A 25,525-nucleotide genomic window follows, 5' to 3' on the forward strand; every position below is an offset into this window, starting at 1 on the left:
GCAACGCGACGGGCGGTCACGTGACCGCCGCGCGCGTTCCCGGCCGCTGCGGGCTCCGAGGCCGAAGAGGAAAGACTGCGAGCCGGCCGCGGCTGTGGCTAGAGAGGTGGGAGTCGGGGCGAGGTTCTCGCGGGGAAGGGTCAAAGTCAGCCAGTCCGACATCCTAACCCAGGGAAAGGCGTGATGGCTCGCGGTGTCACCTCCAGCCGCGACGCGCTCCGGGTCGGCCCTACGCTTCGGGCCTGAGAGGGGCGGCGGCGGGGTCAGGGGCCGGTACGTAGATGGACGCCCTTGGGCCGGCGCGGCCGCAGCTCCCTGCGCCCAGGCGGGATGGGGCAGTTCAGTCTTTCCTGCCGCCCCCACCTTGGCTGCTGTCGCAGGCAAGAAGACTGTGACGGGCCCTGCGTTGTCCGCGGCCGCCGCAGCCCCTGCACTGGGCGACGGCCCGGAGCTGGTCACGGTCGAGGTGCGAGAGGCGGAGCAGCGGCCATTACTGCGCAGCCTCTTCCGCCGGGGTCCTCGTCTCTGCCTTTGGTGGCAATCAGGTCCCTCTCCTCTCCCCTTGGCGGTGGTGTCAGGCCTCTACTCGGGGACCTTCCGGCCTCAAGACTTAGGGGCGGCTCTGGTTTGAAGGGTATCCTGCTCCCAGTCTCCCGTGTGGAGGCCTCTGCCCGGGCCTTGGGTCAGATCGCAGCCAGGGCGTACAGTCCCTGCGTTTTGTCTTTTTCCGGAGTGTCTTTGGCTGCTTCCTTCTCTTCCCTCTCTCCCTCCTCCTCCTGCTCAGTGTCTGGGTCTTGCCTAATAGGAAGAGCAGTCCCTCTACCTTGCCCTGGTTAAGCCCAGCGCTGCGTATTCTCGTTGTTTTGATGATCAGTAAATCATCGGAACAATTAAGAGATCTCTTGATACCCGTTGAGCCAAAACAACAACAACAACAAAAACAACCCCTCAGTGCATCTTAAAAGCGGAGGCTGTTGCTTTGTTCTGGTTGCCGAGTGCGAGTTCTCTCCCTACCCGCCCTCCATCCCGTCTTAAAGAGTACGGGTCTTCCTTCCATTGTTGTAGCTGTTTTGTTTTCCGTAGGGGTCTAGAGAAGGTTGCAAAATTGTTTTGAGTTTACACGCACATTTTGGCAACTAGAGCTTTCTCTTGTTAACCATTTCGAATATGTTTTTATTTTTCTTCCCTAAGAGCCAGTTCAGTGACACTTTCCAAGTTTTGAAAGTACTTATATTTTGTTTAAGTAATATTTTCGTAATATTGGAACGTGTGGAATTGAGGGAATAAGAAGGCCAAGAAATGATAGAAAAAACGTTGTCTTTATAGCTTGACCTTTCAGGTGCTTGGGTGCACTCCCTCTCCTCCAGTGTGTGTACTTTTTAAATAGGATGTGAAAGTATAACATTGGCATTGAAAGCACTCTATAATTACAGAATTGGAGGACTTAAAACTTTTTGTCTTTTTAGCAAGCGAATCTATGTTTAGACTCTTAAAAAGACGTGGAATATAGGACACATGAAGAAAATGACCCACAGAAATAACAGGATTTATGATGTTGGCTCTGCTGTTTTCATGACCAGCAAATACTGTTCTGTCTTGAGTGTTTGAGTGCTCTAAAAACAAATGAAAATGGGTCAAGTAAATCTCTTTTTAAAGGGAAAACCAGAAAAGTGAAAGCTACACTAGAAATAGCTTTTTGGGTGTGTTTGTTTTAGCCTTGTGTATCTTAAATTGAAACATTTTGTTAAGCCCGCTCTTTGATGTAGAATTTATGTTTCAAATGGGCCAATGTAAATTGTGGGTAAAATAAAAATAATGGTAAACATTTGAAGGTTTTTGTTATTTACTAGTTGTTATAAACTTGGTAGAATTATAATCATCAGGGAAACTATTTTTCCAAATAGCTAGTCATTAGGAGGATGAGAAGGGAAATGGCGTTTTTCTTTTAGGAGACACGTGTCAACTGGTGAAGTATTTTGTTTCAGTTTCCACCAATTTGAATTGTTAGAAGAATAGGACAGATTTTTCTTCTTGAAAGGATCCAGAAATGATTTTTTGACTTAGTATAGAAGAAAAGGTAGTATTCAGTCTTGTCTTTTCACAATATTAGTCTGTTTAGAGAATATTATTTTATGTATTAGCCATACTAGCATGAAATGCCTGACACACTTGTCAGCTGGATATTGAATGTTTTTTTCACCAGTGTCAGTAACAGAGGCTTCTGACCCTTTTTTCCATTCCCCTGCCTGGTTCTTGATTGTGACAAGGAACATGAATTTGTGAAACAACAGGTTGGATTAGAAATAATCTTTGTGGGTATGGAAATCATTTTATTAACATTCTTCTACAGCCACCTGCGCTTATTTATGGAATATTTAGTGTTTATGGCTTATTACCTTTTGGATTAATTAAAATAAAACCTGTTGTTAAATTCCTGTTAATTAGGGGTGCCTGGGTGGCACAGCAGTTAAGCGTCTGCCTTCGGCTCAGGGCGTGATCCCGGCGTTATAGGATCGAGCCCCACATCGGGCTCCTCCGCTATGAGCCTGCTTCTTCCTCTCCCACTCCCCCTGCTTGTGTTCCCTCTCTCGCTGGCTGTCTCTATCTCTGTCGAATAAATAAATAAAATCTTTAAAAATAAATAAATAAATAAAATAAATTCCTGTTAATTAAAGTATTTAGAATTAAGAAATACAGAGTAGGGTGAAATAACTAAGACATGGGAGTTATGACTTGACCAGGGTCACACATAAAATTAGCAACAGAGCCTACATTTACAAAATGGCTGGAGGCTGTGAAACTTCTGTTTGATAAGATTAAAAGACTATTTGTGCACATTCACATTTCATGTTTTGTTTAAATAAAATGCAAAGGCCACAGCTGGGGGGATGTAAAGGTTTAATGCTTGAGTACGAAGATTGTGAAGGTCATAGATTGCCATACAGTAATGTTTTTTAAGGGAAGTACTGAACAATAAGGGTTTTAATTCTTTTAAGATGTGTAGTGTTAGGGCACCTGGGCAGCTCAGTTGATTAAGTGTCCGAATCCTGATCTGAACTCAGGTCTTGAACTTAGGGTCCTGAGTTTAACATTTTGGGCTCCATGCTGGGTGTGGAGCATACTTAAAAAAATTTTTAAAAGTAAAATAAAATAGTGTAAAGTATTGGCCTCCATTTAGTTGAAATGAGTTTTGACTGAAGACTTTTGTTTCCCAGTATGACATGTGCTTCCTGTAAGCTGAGTTTTAGCAGGGGATGAGAGAGAAAGCTAAAAATGGAAACATTAGGGCATTTAGTTACCTCTCTCAATTTGAGACTCTTTCTTAAGAAATATTAAGATGTATCTATCTGCTAAATTACACCCCATCTCTCTATTCTTTCTTTCACTGGTCTTTGCTTTTTCCTTTTTTTTTTTTTTTTTTTTTTGAGTTTGTATACCACAAGTTGGAAGGTTTGAAGGTTGTTTTTTTTTTTTTTTCTGTCATTGCTATCTTTTATATAGAACATTTCCTGTTTTGTGTATTTTGAATTAAAAAAAGTAAAAACTACTTTATTAAACAGCTGTCAGTAATTAGAAAAATATAAGAAGTCTTTATATCTTTATAATTTGATGTTTTAATAGTTATATACATAACTTTTTCTTTGATTAGTTCTTTTAAAAAGATAATCATTTATTTGAATCTATTATGTGGGAAAAAATGATGGTTTTTTGACTTTGTGACTGACTTGAAAAGTGGAATGTAATTAATCCTAGATATTTTTAGAGAAGATAACAGCATATGCAAATAATAGAAGTGTGAATTTGTTGAGTGGTCACAAATTATAAATAGTACAGTATTACTTCATTTTCAGTTTTACTTATTTACTAATTGGTTGAGTGGGTAAATGACTTAACTTCGCCAACAATCTCTAAACTCATGTATTTTGAAATTCAGTCTGTCATCTTTTTCCCTCAGAATTGTTAAGAGGAGAAATATGTAAGGTAGTTTCAAATCTTTTCTCTTTTTAAGTTACCTTCCTAATAGTTCTTTTCTGTCTAAATTTTCACCTAAAGAAAGAACCCTAACCCATTCACTGATTGGTACGTGCATATCAAAATACTGTGGTAAATTTTACTATAGTAATTAATAAATTATATTGAGTTTGGTATATAGTTTATAAATCATTCATTGAAGCGAGAATTATGTATGTTTGAATTATTTATGTTTGCCAGATTAATTCTGGCTTATAGTTAGAATTACACTGTTTTATCTTACATCTTTGGATGAAATTAAAAGCCTCCCCCTTCCCCTCATTAAAAAAAAAAAATCTTTGGTTTCAAATGTAGAAATTTTCTGAGGACTACTGCATATGACCATTCTGAACATTACGTGCTATGCCTTGTGTTGTGCCCACTTGGCATTCTAATTCTCAGACATTATAGTGGATGGATCCATTTGGCAGAATTGGTGTCACTGAAACCAGTCCATTTTGATTACAACACAACATGAAATTTGCTTTTTTATCTGTGCCAGCACAGGTGTGGATAAAGTAACGTGGAGTTCATTTTCTTTATTCAGTGATTCTGGTAGTAAATTGCCAGCTTTGTATTTTAAAAAATTGTTAATATTGCAAGACATTCTAAACCGGCATTGCCCAGTATGGTAGCCACCAGCCACACTTGATATGTGGCTAGTCTGAACTGAGTTGTGCTGTAAGTGTAAAATACACCCACATTTCAAAGAGTGTACATACACATGAGAATATAAAACATCACATTAATAATTTCTTTATATTAAATACATTTGGAAATGGTAATGTTTTAAGTATTTGGGGTTAAATAAAATATTTAAATTTTACCTGTTTCCTTTTATTGTTCTTAATGAGGCTAATGGAAAATTTGAAATTACAAATGTGGTTTGCATCATATTTGTTTGATGATGCTATTCTAGACCTTTTCTCTGAGATACAATACACTGAAGATTTTTTTAAAGAAACACATGGGTTTGAATCCCATCTCCCGGTATTGATAGCTTTGTGACTTGGGGTTAAATCCTTATGGGTTTGGGTTTCCTCCTTTATAAAATGGGTGTAGTCATATCTCACAGGGTTGTTTTGAGGTCATTGAGAGCTTCATGAACTTTTTAGTATGCATATGAACCATCTGGAGATCTGATTCTGTCGGTATGGAATGGGGTTCTAGATTTTTCATTTGTAAGGGACTCCCAGGTAAATGCTGTTATAGTTGGTTGGGGACACAGTTTGCATAGCTAGGATCTAGAATACTACATAGATTTTAGTTTATTTTCCATCCCCCAACCATTATTATCCATTTAAAGTCCACTTTGAAAATTATCCATGGAGTATAGGAAATGGAAAAGTCACTGTAGCTTGCACGATTTACTAAAACTGGTTTTATTCTTGGTTTTTCATCTGCATTCTAGAGAATTCATTGCCAGTGAACTAAACCTTAGGTAAATTATGTGCTTGTCAAAAGATATAAAGATGGTTTGAATCTTATATTTGTAAATATATTAACTTCCCTTTGTTGTATTTTAAGCTCTTCAAAAGAAATGATTAGAACTTGGGTATCTTTGTATCTTTTGTGGCTGGGTGCCTTGTTCACAGAACACAAATGTGTTATGTGAATAAATTTATTTCAATATTTTATTTTTCTCAACAGTTACTTTATGAAGTTTTGCCTTCATCCAAGAAATAACACTTCAAGTCAACAAAAACTGACAATTTACTAGCCACTTAGAGATAAAAGACAGTCTTTATCTTTAGGATGTGGATGGTTTAATAGAACAAGTCAAAAGCAAACAAATAATTTCAGTGTATGGGATAAGTTCAGTAATAGAAGAATGTACAAAATACAGTGGAGGGAACAGTTTTTGGGAGGTAGAGAAAGTGGTAGTATAGCAGCATTCATAAGCTGTAAAGTATGTTATACCAGGATGGGGCGCCTGGGTGGCTCAGTCGTCAAGCGTCTGCCTTGGCTCAGGGCGTGATTCCGGAGTTTTGGGATCGAGCCCTGCGTCAGGCTCCTCCGCGGGAAGCCTGCTTCTTCCTCTTCCACTCTCCCTGCTGTGTTCCCTCTCTCTCTCTGGCTGGCTGTCAAATAAATAAATAAAATCTTAAAAAAAAAAAAAAAAATATATATATATATATATATATATATATATTTTTTTTTTTTAAATACCAGGAGGAGGAAGTACAGAACTACAAAGGGGGGTTTAGAGAAGTATGAATAATTTAGATTAGGTAATAATATAGATTATGAATCTCTGAGAATGGTGGTAAGAGGTAAGTAAGACTAGAGAGAGATTTAGGTTTCAGGCCATTAAAGCCTTTGAATGCTGTCCTAGGAGCTTTGCCTTTATTGTGTAGGCTGGAGAACCATTATAGGGCTTCGCATGTGGGAGGCCCATTTGCCTTTTTAGTATATCACTCAGAGGCTTAGTGAATAAATCTGAGGGGTGTTACTGAAGCAAGATAGACTGAACAGTAGTTGGGGTGAGAGGTGATGTACGTCTAGACTAGTACACTAGCAATGGCAAGAGAGTAGAAGATAGATTCCAAAGGTGTTAGAGGTAAAATTTGACAGAATTTGGTTGGAGAGGAGATGAGAAAGAAGATTTTTCTGGTTTTTCTATCTGCATTTCTTGATTAAAGCGTGGAGGCCGAGATATCGCTTTGTAAGATTCATGCAGACGTGGGGTTTTGTGGAGAATGCGTGGATGAGAGACAGATGTGAAAGAGCCACTTCCTTCTGCTGAGAAAGAAGTTACAGTGGTTGGGCTCCAGATTGGGCAGGAAAAGAAATGAGACTGGGAACTGGCTAAAGAAAAGGAGGCTGTCAAGAAACTAGAGGTCCTTGTGATATTGAAGAGCAGATGTGGGAATGAGTAAATTAGTTGGAAGGACCAGAGTTTATAATCTAAGAGTGAGATTAAGATTTTGGAGGGGCAGCACTGTAGGTGGCTTCTAGTTCCAAATGTATACATCATAATTTGTTGCTGGATGGACAGGGAGGTGAAGTTCACTGAATTTAGGATTTTAGGAATTGAAAATGGAGAAATTTCTTTTTCCGGAATTGGATTCGATGGATTACCTGCATTGCTTTGACTTAAGGTGAGATTACTAGGCTTAAAGACCATACATGTCTACTGGCCTAGAATCTCCAGGGTTAGGGCCTGAGAGTGCATATCTCTAATAAGTAACCTCAGTGGGGTAAGTTTAAGAACCTCTGAGTTAGGAAGTTGGGATGGGTCAAATTTAAATTGGTTCATAGTGATGTATCAGGAGTTAGGATGGAGAGGATGATGAACAGTGAAAATTAAGTCACTGCCTTAAAGGTTAAGCTAGAAGAGCTGTAGGGGATTTATATAGTCAGTGGTGAGCCTTTAGAGAAATACTGTTTTTGTTAAAGAGTAATGATGATAGAATAGTAGAATGTTTCCTCCTGTCCTGTGTGTGAAAATGGGCAGTTCTGTTTTGAGTGGCCTGTGAAAGAGAAATGGAGTCTCCTGTGGTGTCATGGAAGTTGTATAGGCACCTAAAGGGCAGAGTGAAAGGCTGGGGGGGGGGGGGGGGGGCCCCAGACAGTGGAGTCCATATAATGTATCAACCAAGTTTCCGAAGTCTGTATAACAAAAAGGTTCTTTAGACACTCTTTTTGAGTCAGTTACTTTTGAAAATCCTCTGGTTCTGAAACAGATGATTGTTCTGTTGAACATTTGGTAGGATAAGCTGGCTTGTATTAAATTTCACTGGGAAAAATTTCTATAAAAGGTAAATATTTATCTTTAAACACTAAAACTCCTGTACTGTGAGAGGCACGTGGAACTGAAAGACTTCAAGTGTTCCCTCTTGATGTTACTGTGAGGCTTACAATCTCTTTAGTCACCATGTTTGCTTGGGTTTGCTTGGGTCTGAGTTCTATGTAGTATGATGTGCCTCCTGCACTGGGCGTCGTGAAGGGGCAGGAGAGAATACTGAAAGAGAAGAAAGGATTAATGATGAATGATGTTTTGATTGGTGCTTCTGGATTCTCTGAATAAGAGGCATCTTGAGAGAAGTTTGGCTGAATGATGGTAAACTTGGATATACATACAAATAGCAGGAGGTTCTAGTTAATGTGGTGGCGTTGTCTTTTCACACTACTTCCTTGTAGAGAGGCAGTGGCTTTGGAAGACCTCACATATGGGCTAATTTGTCCATATAGAACCTGTTTTACTTCAGAAACATTTTTATTATGGTAAAATATAAATAACAAAATTCACCATCTTAACCATTTTAAATGTATAATTCAGTGTCATTAATTGCATTTACAATGTTTTGAAACCATCACCACTATATATTTCTACAACTTCTTTATCATTTTAAACAGAAATTCTGGTGGGGGGATGGGCTAGCCCGGTGAAGGGTAGTAAGGAGGGCATGTATTGCATGGAGCTCTGGGTGTTATACGCAAACAGTGAATCATGGAACACTACATCAAAAACTAATGATGTGCTCTATGGTGACTAACATATCATAAAAAAAAAAAAAAAAAGAAATGGAACTTATCCAGTAGCAGATGGCTAAATCACTTGACAATGGGAAGGTTATATCGTCCTTTGGCATTACTTCACTGTACATAAACACTCTCTCTCTTTTTTTTTTTTAATGCAGCCAGTTTTTATTAAAATCTAAACCCTAGTGTTTTGAGGCAAAACCATTATTTATTTAGCTGGAGAAGTTGACTGGTTAATGAAAAGCCACTGAAGTCTCCATTGTTGCTTTTATTGCTGTTATTCTGCATGACAAGCTGTTGTTTAGAAGACACATTTTATAATGGTAAGATATTTGGATATATGCCTAAGAATCAAGAAATGTAAACCTTTTATTAGTATTCTAGTAATGCAAGTAACTCAAGGGCCTGATGTAAACTTACATTTGTACTGTCCACAAAAGGAGTTCAGCAAAATTTTATAAAAGATTAAGAGTATAATTACACGAGAAGTGATAATCTCTAAAATACTGAAGCACCAATAGCATTTATCACAATTGGTGATTGTAGATTATAGCTTATTAACAGCTTATAAACAATGATTTACCACGGTAATCTTATTACATAGCCTGGTATAAAAGCTCAGAAAATTTTGTTGGAACGGATCAATTCTTTTGAGTACCTTACAAACACTCGAAAGATCCATTCACAAGTAATAGGTGAATCACTTTACCCACTCTTTAAAAATAGCTCATTAAGCATAAACACTCTCTTAGCTCCAAAAAAACAAGCAAATAAACAAATTCTGTATCCACTAAGCAATAACTCTGTTTGCTCCTCTCCCTAGCCCCTGATAATTTATCTGCTTTCTGTCTCTGAATATGCCTATTTTCAATATTTGATTTAAATGGAATCATAACATTTGTCCTTTTGTGTCTGGCTTATTTCACCTAGCATAATACTTCAAGGCTCATCCATGTTATAGTATATATCAGAACTTCCTTTCTTTCTGTGGCTGAATAATATTCCATTGTATTTGTATACCACATTTTGTTTATTCTTCTGTTGATGGGTGCTTGGCTATTGTCCACCTTTTGACTTTTGTGAATAATTCTGCAGAGAACATTGGTTTACAAGTACCTGTTTCTGTCCCTGTTTTCAATTCTTCTGGGTATATATACCTGGGAGTGGAATTGCTGGATTATATGGTAATTCTGTTTAATTTTTTTGAGGAACCATCAGACTTCACGGTGGTTGGTCTATTTTTCAGTCCCATCAACAGTGTACAAGGGTTCCAGTTTTTCCATATTCTCACCAATGCTTATTATTTTCCTTTTTTTTTTAAATTATATCCATCCTGATAGATGTGAAGTGGCAATTCTTGTGGTTTTGATTTACATTTCCCTGATAACAATGTTTAGCATCTTTTCATGTATTTTTTGGTAATTTCTACATCTTCTTTTGAAGAAGTCTACTCAAGTCTTTTGTCCATTCAAAAAAATTTTTTGTCCTTTTGTTGTTGAGTTGTAGGCATTCTTTTATGTATTGTGGATATTAAACCCTTATCAGTATATGATTTGTAAAGATTCTCTCCCATTCTGTAGGTTGACTTTTAACTTGCTTGACAATTTCCTTCAATGCCCAGAAGTTTTAATTTTGATGAAGTCCACAATTTGTTTTTTCTTTTATTACCCATGCTTTTGGTGTCATTCATACCTAGGAATTCATTGCCAAACTCAGTGTCATAAAGATAAACCCCTCTGTTTCTTCTAGGGGTTGTATGCTTTTACCTCCTTTTAGGTTATTGGTCTGTCTTGAGTTTGCTTTTGTATGTGTGTGAAGCAGGGGTCCAACTTCATTCTTTTGCATGTGACAGTTCACTTGTCCTAGCATTGTTGAAGAGACTGTGCTTTCTCCCATTGAATGGACTTGGCACCCCTTTTTAAAAATCAGTTGACTATACAAGTGCGGGTTTATTTCTGGACTGTCTCCTCTTTCGGTATATTTGCCTGTTCTTATGGCAGTACCACATTGACTTGATTACCGTAGCAATCTCGGTGTGTGAGTTCTTCAACTTTGTTCTTTTTCAAGATTGTTTTGGGTTATTTTAGGCCCTTCACAATTTCATATGAGTTTGAGGATTGGCTTTTCATAAGAATTATGTTGAATCTGTAGATTAGTTTGTGTAGTATTGTCATCTTCAGTCTTCCAATCCATGAACAGTTGTCTTTCCATTTAATTAGCTCTCCTTTAATTTCTGTCTGCAGTGTGTTATAGTTTTCATTGTAAAGTCTTTTCCCTCCTTGGTTAAGTTGATTCCTAGGCATTTTATTCTTTAGATGCTATTATAAATGGAATTTTTGAGCATTCTCTAAAATGCTTTCTTGATTTCCTTTTTGGATTGTTGACTACTAGATGTAGAAACACAGCTGACTTGTACTTTGAGGTTGTGACCTGCAACTTTGCTGAATTTATTACCCCTAGTGGTGGTTTTCTTGGGGATTCTTGGGATTTCTTATATAGAAATAGAGGTAGTTTTACTGTCTCTGCAAATAGAGATAGTTTTACTTCTTCCTTACCTTTTTGTATGCCTTTCATATCTTTTTCTGGTCTAATTGCTCCAGCTAGCACTTCCAGTACTGTGTTGAATAGCAGTGATGAAGCAGGTACTCTTGTTTGAAATTTTGTCATTTTTAAGATAAAATTTGCCACTGAATTTTGTTAAAGGATCATACATAATTAATTTTGTCGATCATAATTAGTCTGTATAGAAGTTGATGAAATAATTTCTTTTGCAGCACAGAATGAACCAGCAGTGGAAGACAAAATACCACACGCTGTTTGATTGCTGGTGAAGATGATCTTTTATTTTTGTGACATACAACTGTGGGATCTGTAATAGAAATGTAAGTATGGCATCATGGTTTGTCCCAAAGGTGCAGTAAATTCAATGAACTGATAAAATGCAATAAGCCAAGTGTATGTTATATTTAGTTCTAATTATACAAAATGAGTGTTTTGTATTGAGTTTTAGATGTTTTATTGAGTTAGTAATTTTACTCACGTGAAATTACTGTTAATGTTAGATACCCAGAAATCTTAATCAGGAAAAATTTTTATTCTATTTTTTATTTTAAAGTCAATGAAACTGAAGACAGAAGAATTTTCTCATAGAAGGCTAAAAAACTGGAAAGATTTTTAGATCTTCTAGGTTCTACTTTCTCTTTACATAGTAATTTACTTAAAAACTAAAGTAGGCAGACAGTATCACCTTTTATAAATAAGAGGGACTTAATGGGACTTAAAAACACTAGTTATTAAAAGCCTGTTTCACTAAATTAAAGTGTTTTTTAAATTAACTGATTTTTAAAACAGATTTATTTAGAGGGAGTGAAGGGGAGGGAGGGGCAGAGAAAGAGGGAGTGAGAGAGAATTAAGCAGATCCTACACTGAATGCAGAGCCTGACATGGGGCTTGATCTCACGACCCTGAGATGAAACCAAGAGTCAGCCGCTTAATCAGCTGCACCACCCAGGTGCCCCTAGATTAATTGATTTTTTAAAGATTTAGTATATTATTGCATTTTAATTAATACTGAATTCACTCTAGCCCCCAGTTTTACCAGTTGTGTTTTCCTATCATTTAGTTTTTGTGAAATATGCTTTAAAATATGACATTACCATGATCTTGCCCATTTTGGTTGTCATTCTATTCTTGATGTATATTTTTACATGATGAACATCATATTTCTGTCTTCCAAGGTAATATGAACATTATCTAACCTGTAGATACTATTTCACATGTTTGTCAGTTTGACATGTAACTATTGCTATCTACTTTTCAATATGATGCTTTAATGATATGTTAAAAGTATGGCAATATATCATTAGTGTTGAGAATTTGGTAAAAGAAAAATGAAACCTGTGAGCATTTTTCTTTAAAATTGGGGCAAATATATCTTTTATTTAATCTTGTTCGTATGTTATCTGCCTGTATATATGTATATATATATATATTTTTTTTTAATCCTGTAGATTAAATATTATAGGTGCTGGCCATCAAGGAACTAGACTATGGTCTAGGAAGTGAAACATAATTATTAATTAAACATTGGAAGAAATGCCATATTGAGGTAACAATAAGATGCTTTTGGAACTATGAGAATTTAGTCCATATGAAGGTTCAGAGTGAGAAGAACTTTTAGCTTGATCTTGAATAAGTAGAATTTTAACAAGCTGAGAAAATTAGGAAGTATTTTTCAAGCCAAGGGAATGAAGGAGGGGCACAGTTGTCTAAATATCAGGGCACCTTAGGGGAGTCAGGGAACAATCCCATGTGGCAAAGTGGCGTGGGGAGAAAGAGACTTCAGAGTTGGTAAAGGGAGTGAGTGTTTATTTAGTACTTACTGTATTGCTTGGTGCTTACTGGGTATTGTATTTGGATTATTGAATTGAATCATTGTGAAAAATGGTAGTAGCTCATTTACTGGAGAAACAGAATTAGAGAGATGAAGTCATTTGCCCTAGGTCAGTTTTCCAAATTTCTCTGAGAATAATCCTGTGGGGCACTTGTTAAAAACACAGATTTTTAGACTGTACCGCATATATGTGCAAATTTACAGGGTAGAGCATATCAGCTAATTCTTACTTTTGGAGAAGTTTGGGAAATACTCTTCTAGGTCAGTTTAGTGAGAATAAATAATAGAGCCAGGATTTTAGGTAAGTCTGTTTTACTCTATCGGCTATGTCAATTTTACTTGGAAGCCAGTGCTTGGGAATTTGGATTAGATAATGTAGGCAGTAGAAAACTATTTAAGATTGAAGAGAAGACTAATTAGACATGATTGAACTGAGAAAAAGGGATGAGGAGGAGAAAGGACTGAAGTCAGGGAGGCCATTTGGTCGGTTAGTAGAAGAGTATTTCCAAGAAGCCAGAATTGGGATCACCGGCTTTGGGAATGAAGGGGACACATTCTAAAGAAGTTTCTGTCATGGAAAAGAGAAGTGCCCAAGGAATAAGGGAGCATCGAGGATGGCTCTAAGTTTTATGCAAGATCAAAAACAAAGGAAAGAGGATTCAGGTTTAGGAGAACAGATAATTTTGGTTTTAGTCCTGCTTGATTTTGGGTCCTTGGAGAATATTGAGGTAAATTCTTTGAATACAGATGGGAAATACAGTTGGCATGGTTCTGGATATTAGATTTTAGGAGTCATGGTGGTATATGTATTAGTTTGAAATACTCAGTAGATTGTCTATGCCTAGAATGTAGTATGAAAATAGGGCCACATGCAGAGCCTTTGTGAAGAATACTGGTACTTAAAGGGCAGCTAGAGAAAAGAGAAAACAATGAAATAGAAAGAATTGGGAGAGAGTACCATCATGGAAATGCATAGTATAAAGTTTTAGAAAAAGAGTTGGTGGTCATATCATTCAGCGTAATGGGATCCAATATATTGAGACTGAAAGAGATCATTAGACTAAGGATAGTAGTTGATTTTGAAATTTAAGGATTGAGAATATTAACCAAAATCTTCCAGCAGTTGGGATGCTACAAACACCAGAAACTGAGGAGTTAGCTTTTCAAAACAACTAGCAGTACCCCATCCTGAGCCAAGAGGAATGATGATAGGGTAGAGTAAAAATAGAGATAAATTTCAGGGATTCACTCTTACCTAATTTTTTAATGACACAGGAGTCCAGGATACCTCTATACTAAAAAGTTGGAGAAGTTGTGTAATAGTCTTTGGGGGAACAGGGAAAGAAAGTTGTCTTGACTGAGTAAAAAGTTATTGATAAGAGGCTTGATAGTCTCTGGGAAATCAAAATAGCTAATTATGGGTGGTGCTCACAACTTTTGCACCATACGTTTCACTCTAAAAGTGGAAATTTTCGTGAGTTTAATAGTTAACTCTTGTTAAGTGCTCTGCTTGATTGACCCTTCTTTTTTTCAAATGTCTCCCTTGTAGCTATTTTGGTGGTGGTATCTCTTTATTCCCCATCTCTCTCTGACCATTTCTTGACATGTTTTGTAAGCTATTTTGCCTCATTAGTAAATACCGAAATAATCTAAGGTTCTGTGGTTGGGCCTTTTGTCTGCTCCCTCTGCAGGTTTAATTTGGGCATTCATTCATTTTCGTGTCTCGTAAGAACCATATATTAGTGACTCATCAGACTTTTTTTCAGCTTAGATTTCTTCAGAGTACCAGTCTAGTAAATTCAACTGTCAACTACTTATCTTCATCCGGAGACCTTATAAATATCTCAAAGTCATTACGTCTGAAACAGAACTCTTCTCAGATTCTGAATTTTGATGGATGTGCCACCGTTGATCAGTAACCAAATGCTTTCTCTTGTTTCCTCAGTATTTCTTATATTCATTTATTAGAACCTTATCTGCACCCTCCTTCCCATTATCTTATACCTGGACTACTATAAATTGTAGTTACTTCTTACCCCATGCCACTAAGTCTTCCTCCAAAAAGCTGTCCAAATGATTTTAATAAACTGCTAAGCCTAGTATCACTTCCTTACATAAAACCTTTCAGTGAATTCCTGTTGCCTGCTTAGGAGTTCGTATGTAGACCAGCTTCATAGTGATCCTGAATCCTTTGAAATTATATGTAACATTTCATCAAATTCTTCTTAATCATGCTGTGATCTAAAAATGTTTAAGAACCAGGATGCCTGGGTGGCTCAGTCAGTTAAGCGTCTGCCTTCGGCTCAGGTCATGATCCCAGGGTCCTGGGATTGAGTCCTGCGTCGAGCTTCCTTGCTCAGCAGGGAGCCTGCTTGTCCCTCTCCCACTCCCCCTGCTTGTTGTGCTTGCACGCACACGCACTGTCTCTGACAAATAAAATTTTTAAAATAATAATATCTAAGAAGCATTGGTATTTAGAATAAATATTTAAACTTACTAAGATAACAGTGTACAAGGTCTTTGCAGCACTTCCTCTTGCATAGTACATTTCATCATAGCCATAATTATAATGGAGGCATTCATAGTAGCTAAGAGTGCAGACTAAAGTCAGACCATCTGGATTTGAAACCTAGATTTGGAGTTGGTTCAGTCACTTATGAATGGAGCCGGTGACTTTGGGCTTAACACTGAGGTTTCTGTATCTCAGTTCCCTCATCTGTAAAATAAGGAAAATAATGGACCCATTTTATAGGTTAATGTGAGGATTAGATGTAAAGTACTTCAAACAGTGCCTGGCACATATTACACAATAAATGTTGTTGTATTTATACTTTAATGTAATGAAAATATGCATCAATAAACACCTAATAGTATTGAGATTAAACACTGTGCAATATGAAAAGTAAAGAATTTTATCTTAAGGACTTCGGACATTGTTTAAATTTTTAAGCTGTATTTTTAACTTGTATTAAACTTTGAACTCTTTATATTCCAGCAGAGCTAATGATTTGAGAAATTTTTTTAATAGTCAAAGTTTTTAGAAGGAAGATGACATTCTTCTCTGATAGGTTGACACTTAACAAAAGGTGGTTTGTTAACTTACACTTTGTTCTCTTTTTGGTGTTTATAATTGTATTCTGAGCCCAGACTTTTAAACCTGATTTGCAATATATGGAATTTTTATTGCTGGCTGTAAAGTTCTTCAATACTCTGTAAGCCAAAGACTTTTTTCATTTATAGTAATTTTATCTTTCTTTTGATTAGATGTCTTCAAGAAGAATAAACAAAATCTGAGTACTTGGCGATTTCCACTAACTTTGCCCACCATACGCTTCTATATTTTGTCTTCTTGAAGAGAAGGCTTACTTGTTTTCCAGAAATATTTAACATACATACTTTACTTATGGGAAGAAGAATGGGACTTTTGCATAGAAGTTACATCACATTAAGAATTCAACTAGTAAAGTCTTCAAAGTAGAAATATTTGAAATGTGAAATATTTACTGTGTTCTTCAGCAGAGTTGAACTTCACTCCAAATTTCTACATAATAGATTATTCTTAATTTAGTAACCAGCAAATAAATTCTGTTTTCCAGAACAACCTCTGGAGTTTCCGAAGATATTTATTAGTTAGGGAATGAATACCTCTCTTTGATTAGCATTAACTGTTTTTCAAATCCTGCTCTACGAAAAGGAAAAAGACATTTTTTAAATTCATATTGGTATGATCCCCTGCACACATTTAGCCTCCAGCCTATTTGAAGATCATTGAAGCTATGCGAAGTAGAGACTTTGTAGGGTAGATGAAAATGGCAATAAAAGTAATCTTGAAGTATGTTTTATAGGCAGGCTAGTAGTTTAGGTTACTTTGTCTTTATCTTGTTATATATCTCAGTTGTATCTTGTCCACTATGTGCCTCATCTAGAATTATGTAAGAGGCATTTACTAAGTTGTACTCCTCATTTCTTAGTTGGTGATAAACTAACAGTACAACTTGTTGGGCAGACAGAATCAGAATTTATAATTTGCTATGGCAAATTAATAGTTGAAAGTGCTTTAGATGAAACAATGAAGCTTTAGCTGTTTGTGTCTGTTTCCTGATGTTTATCCAATTTGTATCCTTCATTTTAATGAAAGAACCAAAGTACCTGCCCCACGGATTGTTTTGCCTTTCCAGGTGTGGTGCTTTTCCAGTTCATGCTTTCCCCTGGGATGGTTGTAATTGATTTTTTTTTTTTTTTTGGTTTAAAATTATGTTTAGGTTTATTCATTTGTGCAAGAGTAAGAGTCATAAGACATTGATCATGTTAATAAGCAGGGTGGAGATAATGTTTTTAGGTTGAAAACTTTTTTTGGTAGATAAGCTAAGCCAGCTAATGGAAAATTGACTTTTGGGGTCAATTTTACTTAAATGCAGCAGGGTTTGGGATTATGTTGTTGTTTCTAAGTATGGTATTCATCCAAATTACATGTTGGATATTTTGTTCACGTTTTATAAGGCTTTTCGTTTTCTTTTTTAAGTTTTAAAATTATGGGCCTGTCCTTTGCCCAGAGGGTACCTAGATAGCTTAGTTTAACATCTATACTTATTATATGTACTTATTATATTCAAGACGTTGCTGCTTTTTTTCCTCCAAGTAGTGATGAGCAGTAGCCCTTCTCCATTTTTGTCTTATGTATAGAATCAAAATGGATGATGGCTCTCTTTTTTTCTTCTTCTTAAGTGGGGCTTTAAATAAATATGGAGATATAAAAGATTTTCAGGAATTTCATTGACAACTAATTTCTTTAACCTAAATTGAAAGGGATGTAAGAATATACATATTACTTGTTCTCCCATTCTGTAGCTAATTTTAGTTCTTTCTGTTTCCAAAATGTTTAAAGTTACATTGAGGTTTAAATGTAGCAATAGGAACTAATGAATTAAGAGAGGCTTTCATTTACAGGTTTATGCTTTCATTTAATTTATTCACTTTACAATAATTTTGAGTTGAACATGAATAATCCCCATTTTACTGATGAGAAAGCTGGAGACCCAGAAGCACAGTGTAAGTGTGTGATTTTTAAAAAACCTCTTACAGGTACATTAGGTGCTGCTTATATTTGGCAGAATTGAAAGTAATATACATAGACTGTTACCACAGTGTAAAGTTACCTGGAACAGACAAAAGTATTCTGAATCTTTGCCAAATGTAAATTGAAACACGTGGTATTCTCTCTCTCATGGCTTTGGGAAGTACTAAGATTTTGTATTTAAGAAATACAGATGAGTTGTGGGGAGTCTAACAAAATGTATTGTGCACGGCCATTTCACTTCAGGGGAAGTAGGTGGACAGCATTAATTAACCAGTTGAGAAGCAAGCGCTTTCACTTACAACTTAGACTGTTAAGTTACAAGATACTGTTTATCACAAAATACTTTGAAGCTCCTATAAGCGCCTAACACATATGAAGAGTTCATACCTGCTAGAACTTAACCATAGGTTGGGAGAAAGTTGTGCTTTACTAGTATGTGTAACCTAGAGGTTCTGGTAAAGCAGTTGATTGGAAATGGAATTAAAGGTTGAAAAAAAGAGTTTGGAAATCAAGTATTTCATAGTGTTCAGTTCTTTCCACTGGGACTGTGTGCCACTTTCTTTTCTAGATAAGTACAGTCTTTTCCAAAACTTGCTATCGTTTTGAACCTTGTCTATTGAGGAACCAAGGACACAGAAAAAAGCAGTAAGAGAATGGATTGTTGGACTGGATGTGCTGTGATGAAAGCCTAAGAGGATTGTTCTTCAAGCTTTGATGAACATAAACATTTTTACTGACTACACCTTTTGTAACCACTGTACCCATTTTTAAATGCTTGATCTTGGAAAAAGGCAGAAATCCTTAGGGTGATTAAATTCTAAGTATTCCTTGTTTAAAAGAGCGAAATCAGCTGGTACAGAGGGATTGTCATTTTAAGCAGCAGTTAATTAATGGTTGTGAATCTCTGCGATTCCTTTACCTCTATCACTGGTGCACTTCCTCTACCATTTTCTCCCCTTTTAAAATATCTGTGGTTTCCTAGTACTATGGGATAAAATCAAATCAGATGCTTCTTTAGCAGGGCACAAAAAAGACTTCCATCATTTGACTTCTGATTACCTTTATAACTTCATTTCTTGCTATTCCATTCCATTCCCAAGGTACGTACAAGTAAATTCTTTTAAAAAAGTTTGTCAGATGGTTTAACTTAATGTTATTTAAAGTAAACTAAAAGGGACGCCTGGGTGGCTCAGTTGGTTAAGCGTCTACCTTCAGCTCAGGTCATGATCCCAGGGATGGAGCCCCACATGGGGCTCCTTGATCAGCGGGGACTCTCTTTCTCCCTCTACCTTCCGCTCCCCCTGCTTATGCACTCTCTCTCTCTCTGACAAATAAGTAAAATCTTTTAAAAAATAATAAAATAAGACTCAAAACATCTATTGTATATGATGGTATTATATTCTTCATTGAAAAACATATTCATTTTCTTAGCTAATAATATTTGAGTGTTCTCTATCTGCCAGGTCTTGTATGGGAATACAGAGAGACAAGCCAAAAGTGATCTGTTTCTTGCTTTTACAAAGCCCACCTGCTTATGGGGAAGACTGACATTAACAAAATAAACACACGAATAAATGTAACCATGCAATTCTGATAAGTGCTAGGAGTGAGAAGTACATGGTAGTAAGATGGGTAGTAGTTTGTCCATGGGGGATGTGGGAGGCAGGAAGTGAAGAAATGTTCATGTAGAGAAAACCTATTGAAGGGAGTGATGTAGAGAAAACCTGTTGAAGGGAGTGGCTAGTGTGATTGGAAGCCTGATCAAGGGGAAGTCTGATAGAGATGAGGCTGGTGTGGGAGTTGGGGGGGCAGGACCATTGCAGGCCTTATAGATCCTAGTCTTTATCCTAAAATCATTTTTTTAAGCAAGAGGTAAGGCTAGACCAATTAAAACGCATGTTCAGTAATTTAATAAACAGTATTCATGTGGTGGCTAGGGAAGGGTAGAAATGCATGGTAGGTGGATTCAGGAGATACTTAGGATAAAAATGATAAGATCTGGGGATGTTTGGATGCAAGGAGTAGGAGAAGGGCAGTTTCAGTGATGGATTTCTGGCTTGAAAAAGCAGATGGATAATGGTGTCATTGGGGTTGGGGAGCTTTTAGGGAGTAAATAAGGAAGAAACAGATATGAGTTAAGGGTTTTTTTTTTTTGCCCTCAAGACATCCAGGAAGAAATCTAAAATAGCCGTTAGAATCTGTCTAGATCTAGGGCTGAAAGGAGAGACCTGGGCTGCTAAAACCAATTTGAGACATTTGTTTATAGGTAACAGTTGAAGCCGTGGGTATAGATGACATCATCTTTAAAGAGTAAGCAAGAAGAGCATATGGTTTAGAAAAAGGCAGCAACAACAAGGAAAGGCCATCACAAGAGCGTGTTTTCATAGAAGGGGTAATGAAATGACTGGTTTAACGAGTGTTTTTAAATATACAGCAGGAGTAGAAAACTTGTAGGATTTAGTCTTAATTTCATATGGTCTGCTTGTCACGTACCAAAAGTGTATTAATATATGGTAGTGTTTGCAAAATTGCCACTTAGTACTATCGTAACAGGCCACAAAATACCACCTTCTGTAATCGGAATCTATATTACTTTCAACCATTTTCTGTGTCTCTGACTACTTTCCACACTGACTGGAAAAGTCAGTCTAGAATAGATTGTCATTTAACATTTTTAAATCTGCATTTAGTTATATGTCATAAGTTCTGTGACTGAATGGAAGTGGTATATTTACTTAAAATCTATATTTTGGTTGTATTTTTATTAATTTTTGGCTTAACATTGTGTGCCTCATTGCTCCCCACAAGTATAAATTAATGACATAACAAATTAAAAAGATTTTTCTGTACAAGTTAGATTTTTTCTTTCATTTTTGTTTTCCCATTGTCCAGTATGTAGCACACATATAAAATAGGTGCTTAATAATAATCTGAATTGTTGAATTAAGATATTGGAAGAGTTGAAATATAGTTTTAATATTATATGTATTTTCTCTCATTTTCTTAGGATGGCTGGCTGTGGTGAAATTGATCACTCAATAAACATGCTTCCTACGAACAGGAAAGCGAATGAGTCCTGTGCGAATCCTGCACCTTCTCTAACTGTCCCTGAATGTGCCATTTGTCTGCAAACATGTGTTCACCCAGTCAGTCTGCCGTGTAAGCATGTGTTCTGCTATCTGTGTGTAAAGGGAGCTTCATGGCTTGGAAAGCGATGTGCCCTCTGTCGACAAGAAATTCCTGAAGATTTCCTTGACAAGCCAACCTTATTGTCACCAGAAGAACTCAAGGCCGCGAGTAGAGGAAATGGTGAATATGCATGGTATTATGAAGGAAGAAATGGGTGGTGGCAGTATGACGAGCGCACTAGTAGAGAGCTGGAAGATGCTTTTTCCAAAGGTAAAAAGAGCACTGAAATGTTAATTGCTGGGTTTCTGTATGTTGCTGATCTTGAAAATATGGTTCAGTACAGGAGAAATGAACATGGACGTCGCAGGAAGATTAAGCGGGATATAATAGATATACCAAAGAAGGGAGTAGCTGGACTTAGGCTGGACTGTGATGCTAATACTGTAAACCTAGCGAGAGAGAGCTCTGCCGACGGAGCGGACAGTGTATCAGCACAGAGTGGCGCTTCTTCTGTTCAGCCTCTAGTGTCTTCTGTAAGGCCCCTGACATCAGTAGATGGTCAGTTAACAAGCCCTGCAACACCATCCCCTGATGCAAGCACTTCTCTGGAAGACTCTTTTGCTCATTTGCAACTCAGTGGAGACAGCATAGCTGAAAGGAGTCATAGGGGGGAAGGAGAGGAAGATCATGAATCGCCGTCTTCAGGCAGGGTACCTGCACCAGACACCTCCATTGAAGAAACCGAATCAGATGCCAGTAGTGATAGTGAGGATGTATCTGCGCTTGTTGCACAACACTCCTTGACCCAACAGAGACTTTTGGTTCCTAATGCAAACCAGACAGTATCTGATCGATCAGATCGATCAGGAACTGATCGATCAGTAGCAGGGGGTGGAACAGTGAATGCTGGTGTCAGATCTAGAAGGCCTGATGGACAGTGCACAGTAACTGAAGTTTAAATAAAAAAGTCTTCAGCTCCATGCTCAAAGTTAAAATGGTTATCTGTAAATTTCTGCCCACATAACATTATACTCATCCCTGGTAGTGCATTTTTGGGAGTTGGGGTGGGAAGGGGTATGGGGAGGACAGACCTGTAATTAAAATGTCTAACACGTCTCTGTTGAGGAATTTATTTAATATAAGGAACTTGGCGTTAATAGTTGAGAGCTGTTTAGTAATAACCCAGTTTTCTTGAGGTCTGTTAATTTTATAGTTTTTTAAAATTTCTTCAGTTCTTTTGGCCAGCGTGTGCGTATTATCTGTGCATTAACAGTCCTCATCTGACTCTTGCATTGTGTCTTATTTTTCTGCATGGATTGACGTAAAACCATTACTAAAATTTGGCTCCTATGAGATGTCTGGTATCGGTATGAACAGGAAGCTTAATTAATGTGAGAATAGATGTGAATTTGGGATTTTAAAATAGATGAATAACAACTATTAAATAGTAAAGTTACTGAAATGGAAATGTAAAGAAAACAGCTAATAACTTGTGTTTCAGAATCTTGTCTGTAACATACTTCACGGCGTTTCCCATAGGCTTTGCTGTCTAGTCCTTGTAGTTTGAGGTTTCTCTTGATCTGCATTTTTCTTTTTGATTACAGAATTTATAATTTAATAAATACTAGAGTTTATCAAAAATAATTTGTCTGTTGTTTGAGTCTGGAAAGAGGATGGAAAGAAACGCTTTGACGTTTGTGGCCAAAGGTCAGTAAACAGGCGGTGGTTTGAGTTGGTTGTACTCAGCTTAGTCACTTGCTCAGGAAAGTGGGTTTTTTCAGAGAATAGACCATCTACAAGCAATTGCACGGCATGAGTATGTATGGAAATAAACCTAAAGTGATGAGACTTAAATTTCTTACATAACTGATAGAGACCATACATATTTTAGATTTCCATTGCCAGTCTTCATTAGTGGCCTGACACTAATGAATTAAATGGTAGGCTTATTTGTAAACAGCATCAGTAGGCACAAATGTTCTTTACAGAAAATGTAGAATCTGTGGCAAAATAGGAAGTCTTGGGTTAACTTGGTAATCCAGAATTTGGTTCTAAAAAATGATAATGTGAATTTGTCTTAATATATTTTAACTCAAAACGGTAGGATCGTGTTGAAGCATATGCAAGTTATTTTTAATATGTTTTTCAAATGTGAATTGAATGTTACCACAGCAAATAAAAACTGTCACTACTTCGAAATTATCTTTTATCTCTTGTTGTGATAGGTTAGAATTGGGAGTTAATTCTTTGACTTACATGTTTTTTAAAGCCTATATTGTAGAGAGGATCATAAAAGTTTGAGTTGTGCATCTGTATTAAGTCTACTTTCAAAATATAGCTAGTAAATGAAAAAGGTTAGCTACTTTTCAGAAAAAAATAGAAATCTGGTATATAATGCAAATGTTACAGGATGCTTCATGAGTCCCTTTGACTTCTTGAGAAGTTTCGATGTAAAGTTAAATTTTATTACTATGTAAACAGTAGTACTTACTACCAGTTCGGAAATCCCAGGGCATACACATAATGGCCAGTTTTGTAGTCAGTAGACCTTCCACGTGATGGCTATTGTTCAGTAGAGAATTTAAAATAGAAAACTAATTATTAAGGCTCCAAATTTGTTGGAGGGTAAAGTGGGAAGCATTTTTATTTAAAATAAGAATCATAAAAAAATAAAGCGCCATTCACCAATTTTTTTTTAAGATTTTTTATTTTTTTATTTTTAAGTAATCTCTACACCCAATGGGAGGTTTGAACTCACAACTCGAAGATCAAGAGTCCCATGCTCCAGCAACTAACCCAGCCAGGCACTCCCTCCCCAAATCTTTACCTCCCAGCTGCTCAGAGCAGAAGAAAATGATTGATCATACCTTTTCTTATCTTGTCCCTGACCCCTCTTCTCCACTTTTGCTCTTTAGTGCAAGTTTCATTAAGTTATTTTTGTAAATTATTTCCGGGTAGACAGAACACATACTATGAAAAATAACCCAGGAATAGGTTTTGTGGAAATGTTTTTCCTTTTAAAAACTGGTCTTTGGTCGTAGGGTAAGAACTACTGTGGGAATTGATAAGTTTTAAGCCAAAAGTGTTGTGTATTTTAGCTAAATGTTTCAGATTACTTGATAATTACCCAAATACACTGAAAACTAGGTCAAGGAGTTCAGCTATTCAAAAAATGATTAAATACAAATCAAATACTAGTGTAACCTTCAAAGTAATTCTGGTATTTAACTTTTATAAATGTTAATCATTGGAGTTTTACTCTTAGTACATCGTATTTTTTTAAACTACTTCTTAAATTTTCCTTTCCTAGCAATAGCTTCTTTATTTGCAGGTCCACCCCAAACTGTTCCTAGAAGATCTTTTTCAGTCTGTAATGCCTCCTCTAAACAAAGTTCTTTGCCTGAAGAAACACATCTCTTCAAAGCTCTGATTACTTCCGGTGGCCCTCTGATATACTGCGTTAGCCACTGCTGTGCCTCTCCTAGACATTCAGTTTCACCTGTGGACTGCAAGACCTCTTCAGCCATTCCTATGCTTAAAGCTTTTTTTGAATCCAGTTTGAGGGCCCCACTTAACACTTTGAGAGCCTGCCTACTGCCAATGATTTCAACCAGTCGGGTAGCACCGCCCCAGCCTGGTATTATACCCATCTCTTTGTGGACAAATCTGATCTCACTCTCTGCAGTCATTAATCTGCAAAAGAGAAAAGAAAAAACTTAAGTATATATGCTTTAGTCATAAAGTACTACTCATTCATTATCTACTCTGAAATCTCCATAGATCTTTATAGGTAGATTTGTGAAACTTCAAAGAATCTGGCTAAGTACACAATTCAGTTTTACTACACAGTCCTTAATATTTACCTTTGAAAACAGTATCAGCATTTTTATTGTGCTTGCTTATCCTTTGCTTCGGAAAATAAGAATTCAGTTTTTATTTCATGTTTATTTCTAAAAACCCAAATCATCTCTCTAAAGTGAGTCGTGGTCTAATGAGAAAATCTGGATTAAGTGAAAATATGGGAGTAGGAAATGTTGGGGTCATACTGTGAAAAAAAAAATGCATAGTAAAGTTAAGGTCCATAGTTATCAGGAAAAAATTGGTTCTTAACCCAGGATCTGTACATCTTCAAGGAAATATTTACTAAGCACTATCTATGCCAGGTTATCTAGGTGTGGAATTACAGGAATGACCAAAATAAAACCCTGTGCTCAGTTGACATTCCTGATAGGAGAAAAAGACACTGAACAATACAGGACCAGTGGTGTAAGTGCTATAGAAAAAATGGGACGAGGGACTAGAGAATGAGATGTGTGTTGGGGGTGTTAACTAGTGTTAACTAGTCCTCAGAACAAGCATATGAGGTATCGTAATATCCCCATTTTACAGAGGGAAACTGAAGCCACAGAGACTAAATAAATGGCTCACTC

General features: G+C 36.9%; 2 protein-coding genes across 8 annotated transcripts in view; one reads left to right on the plus strand and one right to left on the minus strand.

The window, feature by feature from the left end:
* RNF146 (ring finger protein 146) lies at window positions 1-22,736 on the plus strand. Of its 5 annotated transcripts, none has more exons than XM_040627780.1 (4): window positions 19-106; window positions 8,655-8,819; window positions 11,271-11,378; window positions 20,974-22,736. In XM_040627780.1, coding segments are annotated over exons 3-4 (1,083 nt in total). In that variant the 5' UTR covers window positions 19-106; window positions 8,655-8,819; window positions 11,271-11,376; the 3' UTR covers window positions 22,055-22,736. The 5 variants fall into 5 exon arrangements, with proteins under 5 accessions (XP_040483713.1, XP_040483714.1, XP_040483716.1 ...); XM_040627782.1 differs by having other exon boundaries at window positions 11,276-11,378; XM_040627779.1 differs by lacking the exon at window positions 8,655-8,819 and having other exon boundaries at window positions 1-106.
* ECHDC1 (ethylmalonyl-CoA decarboxylase 1) overlaps window positions 22,319-25,525 on the minus strand; it is a 64,623-nt gene continuing 61,416 nt past the window's right edge. For 2 of the 3 annotated variants that reach the window (XM_008691125.2, XM_008691126.2), the window contains one exon: window positions 22,319-24,788. In XM_008691125.2, the coding sequence (XP_008689347.1) occupies window positions 24,380-24,788 (409 nt within the window). In that variant the 3' untranslated portion in view covers window positions 22,319-24,379. The remainder of the gene's footprint in view (window positions 24,789-25,525) is intronic. The other variant, XM_008691127.2, reaches the window with a different exon arrangement.

This window comes from Ursus maritimus, unplaced genomic scaffold (genome assembly GCF_017311325.1).
Source record: "Ursus maritimus isolate PB19 unplaced genomic scaffold, ASM1731132v1 scaffold_13, whole genome shotgun sequence".
In the NCBI taxonomy this organism is placed as follows: Eukaryota; Metazoa; Chordata; class Mammalia; order Carnivora; family Ursidae; genus Ursus; species Ursus maritimus.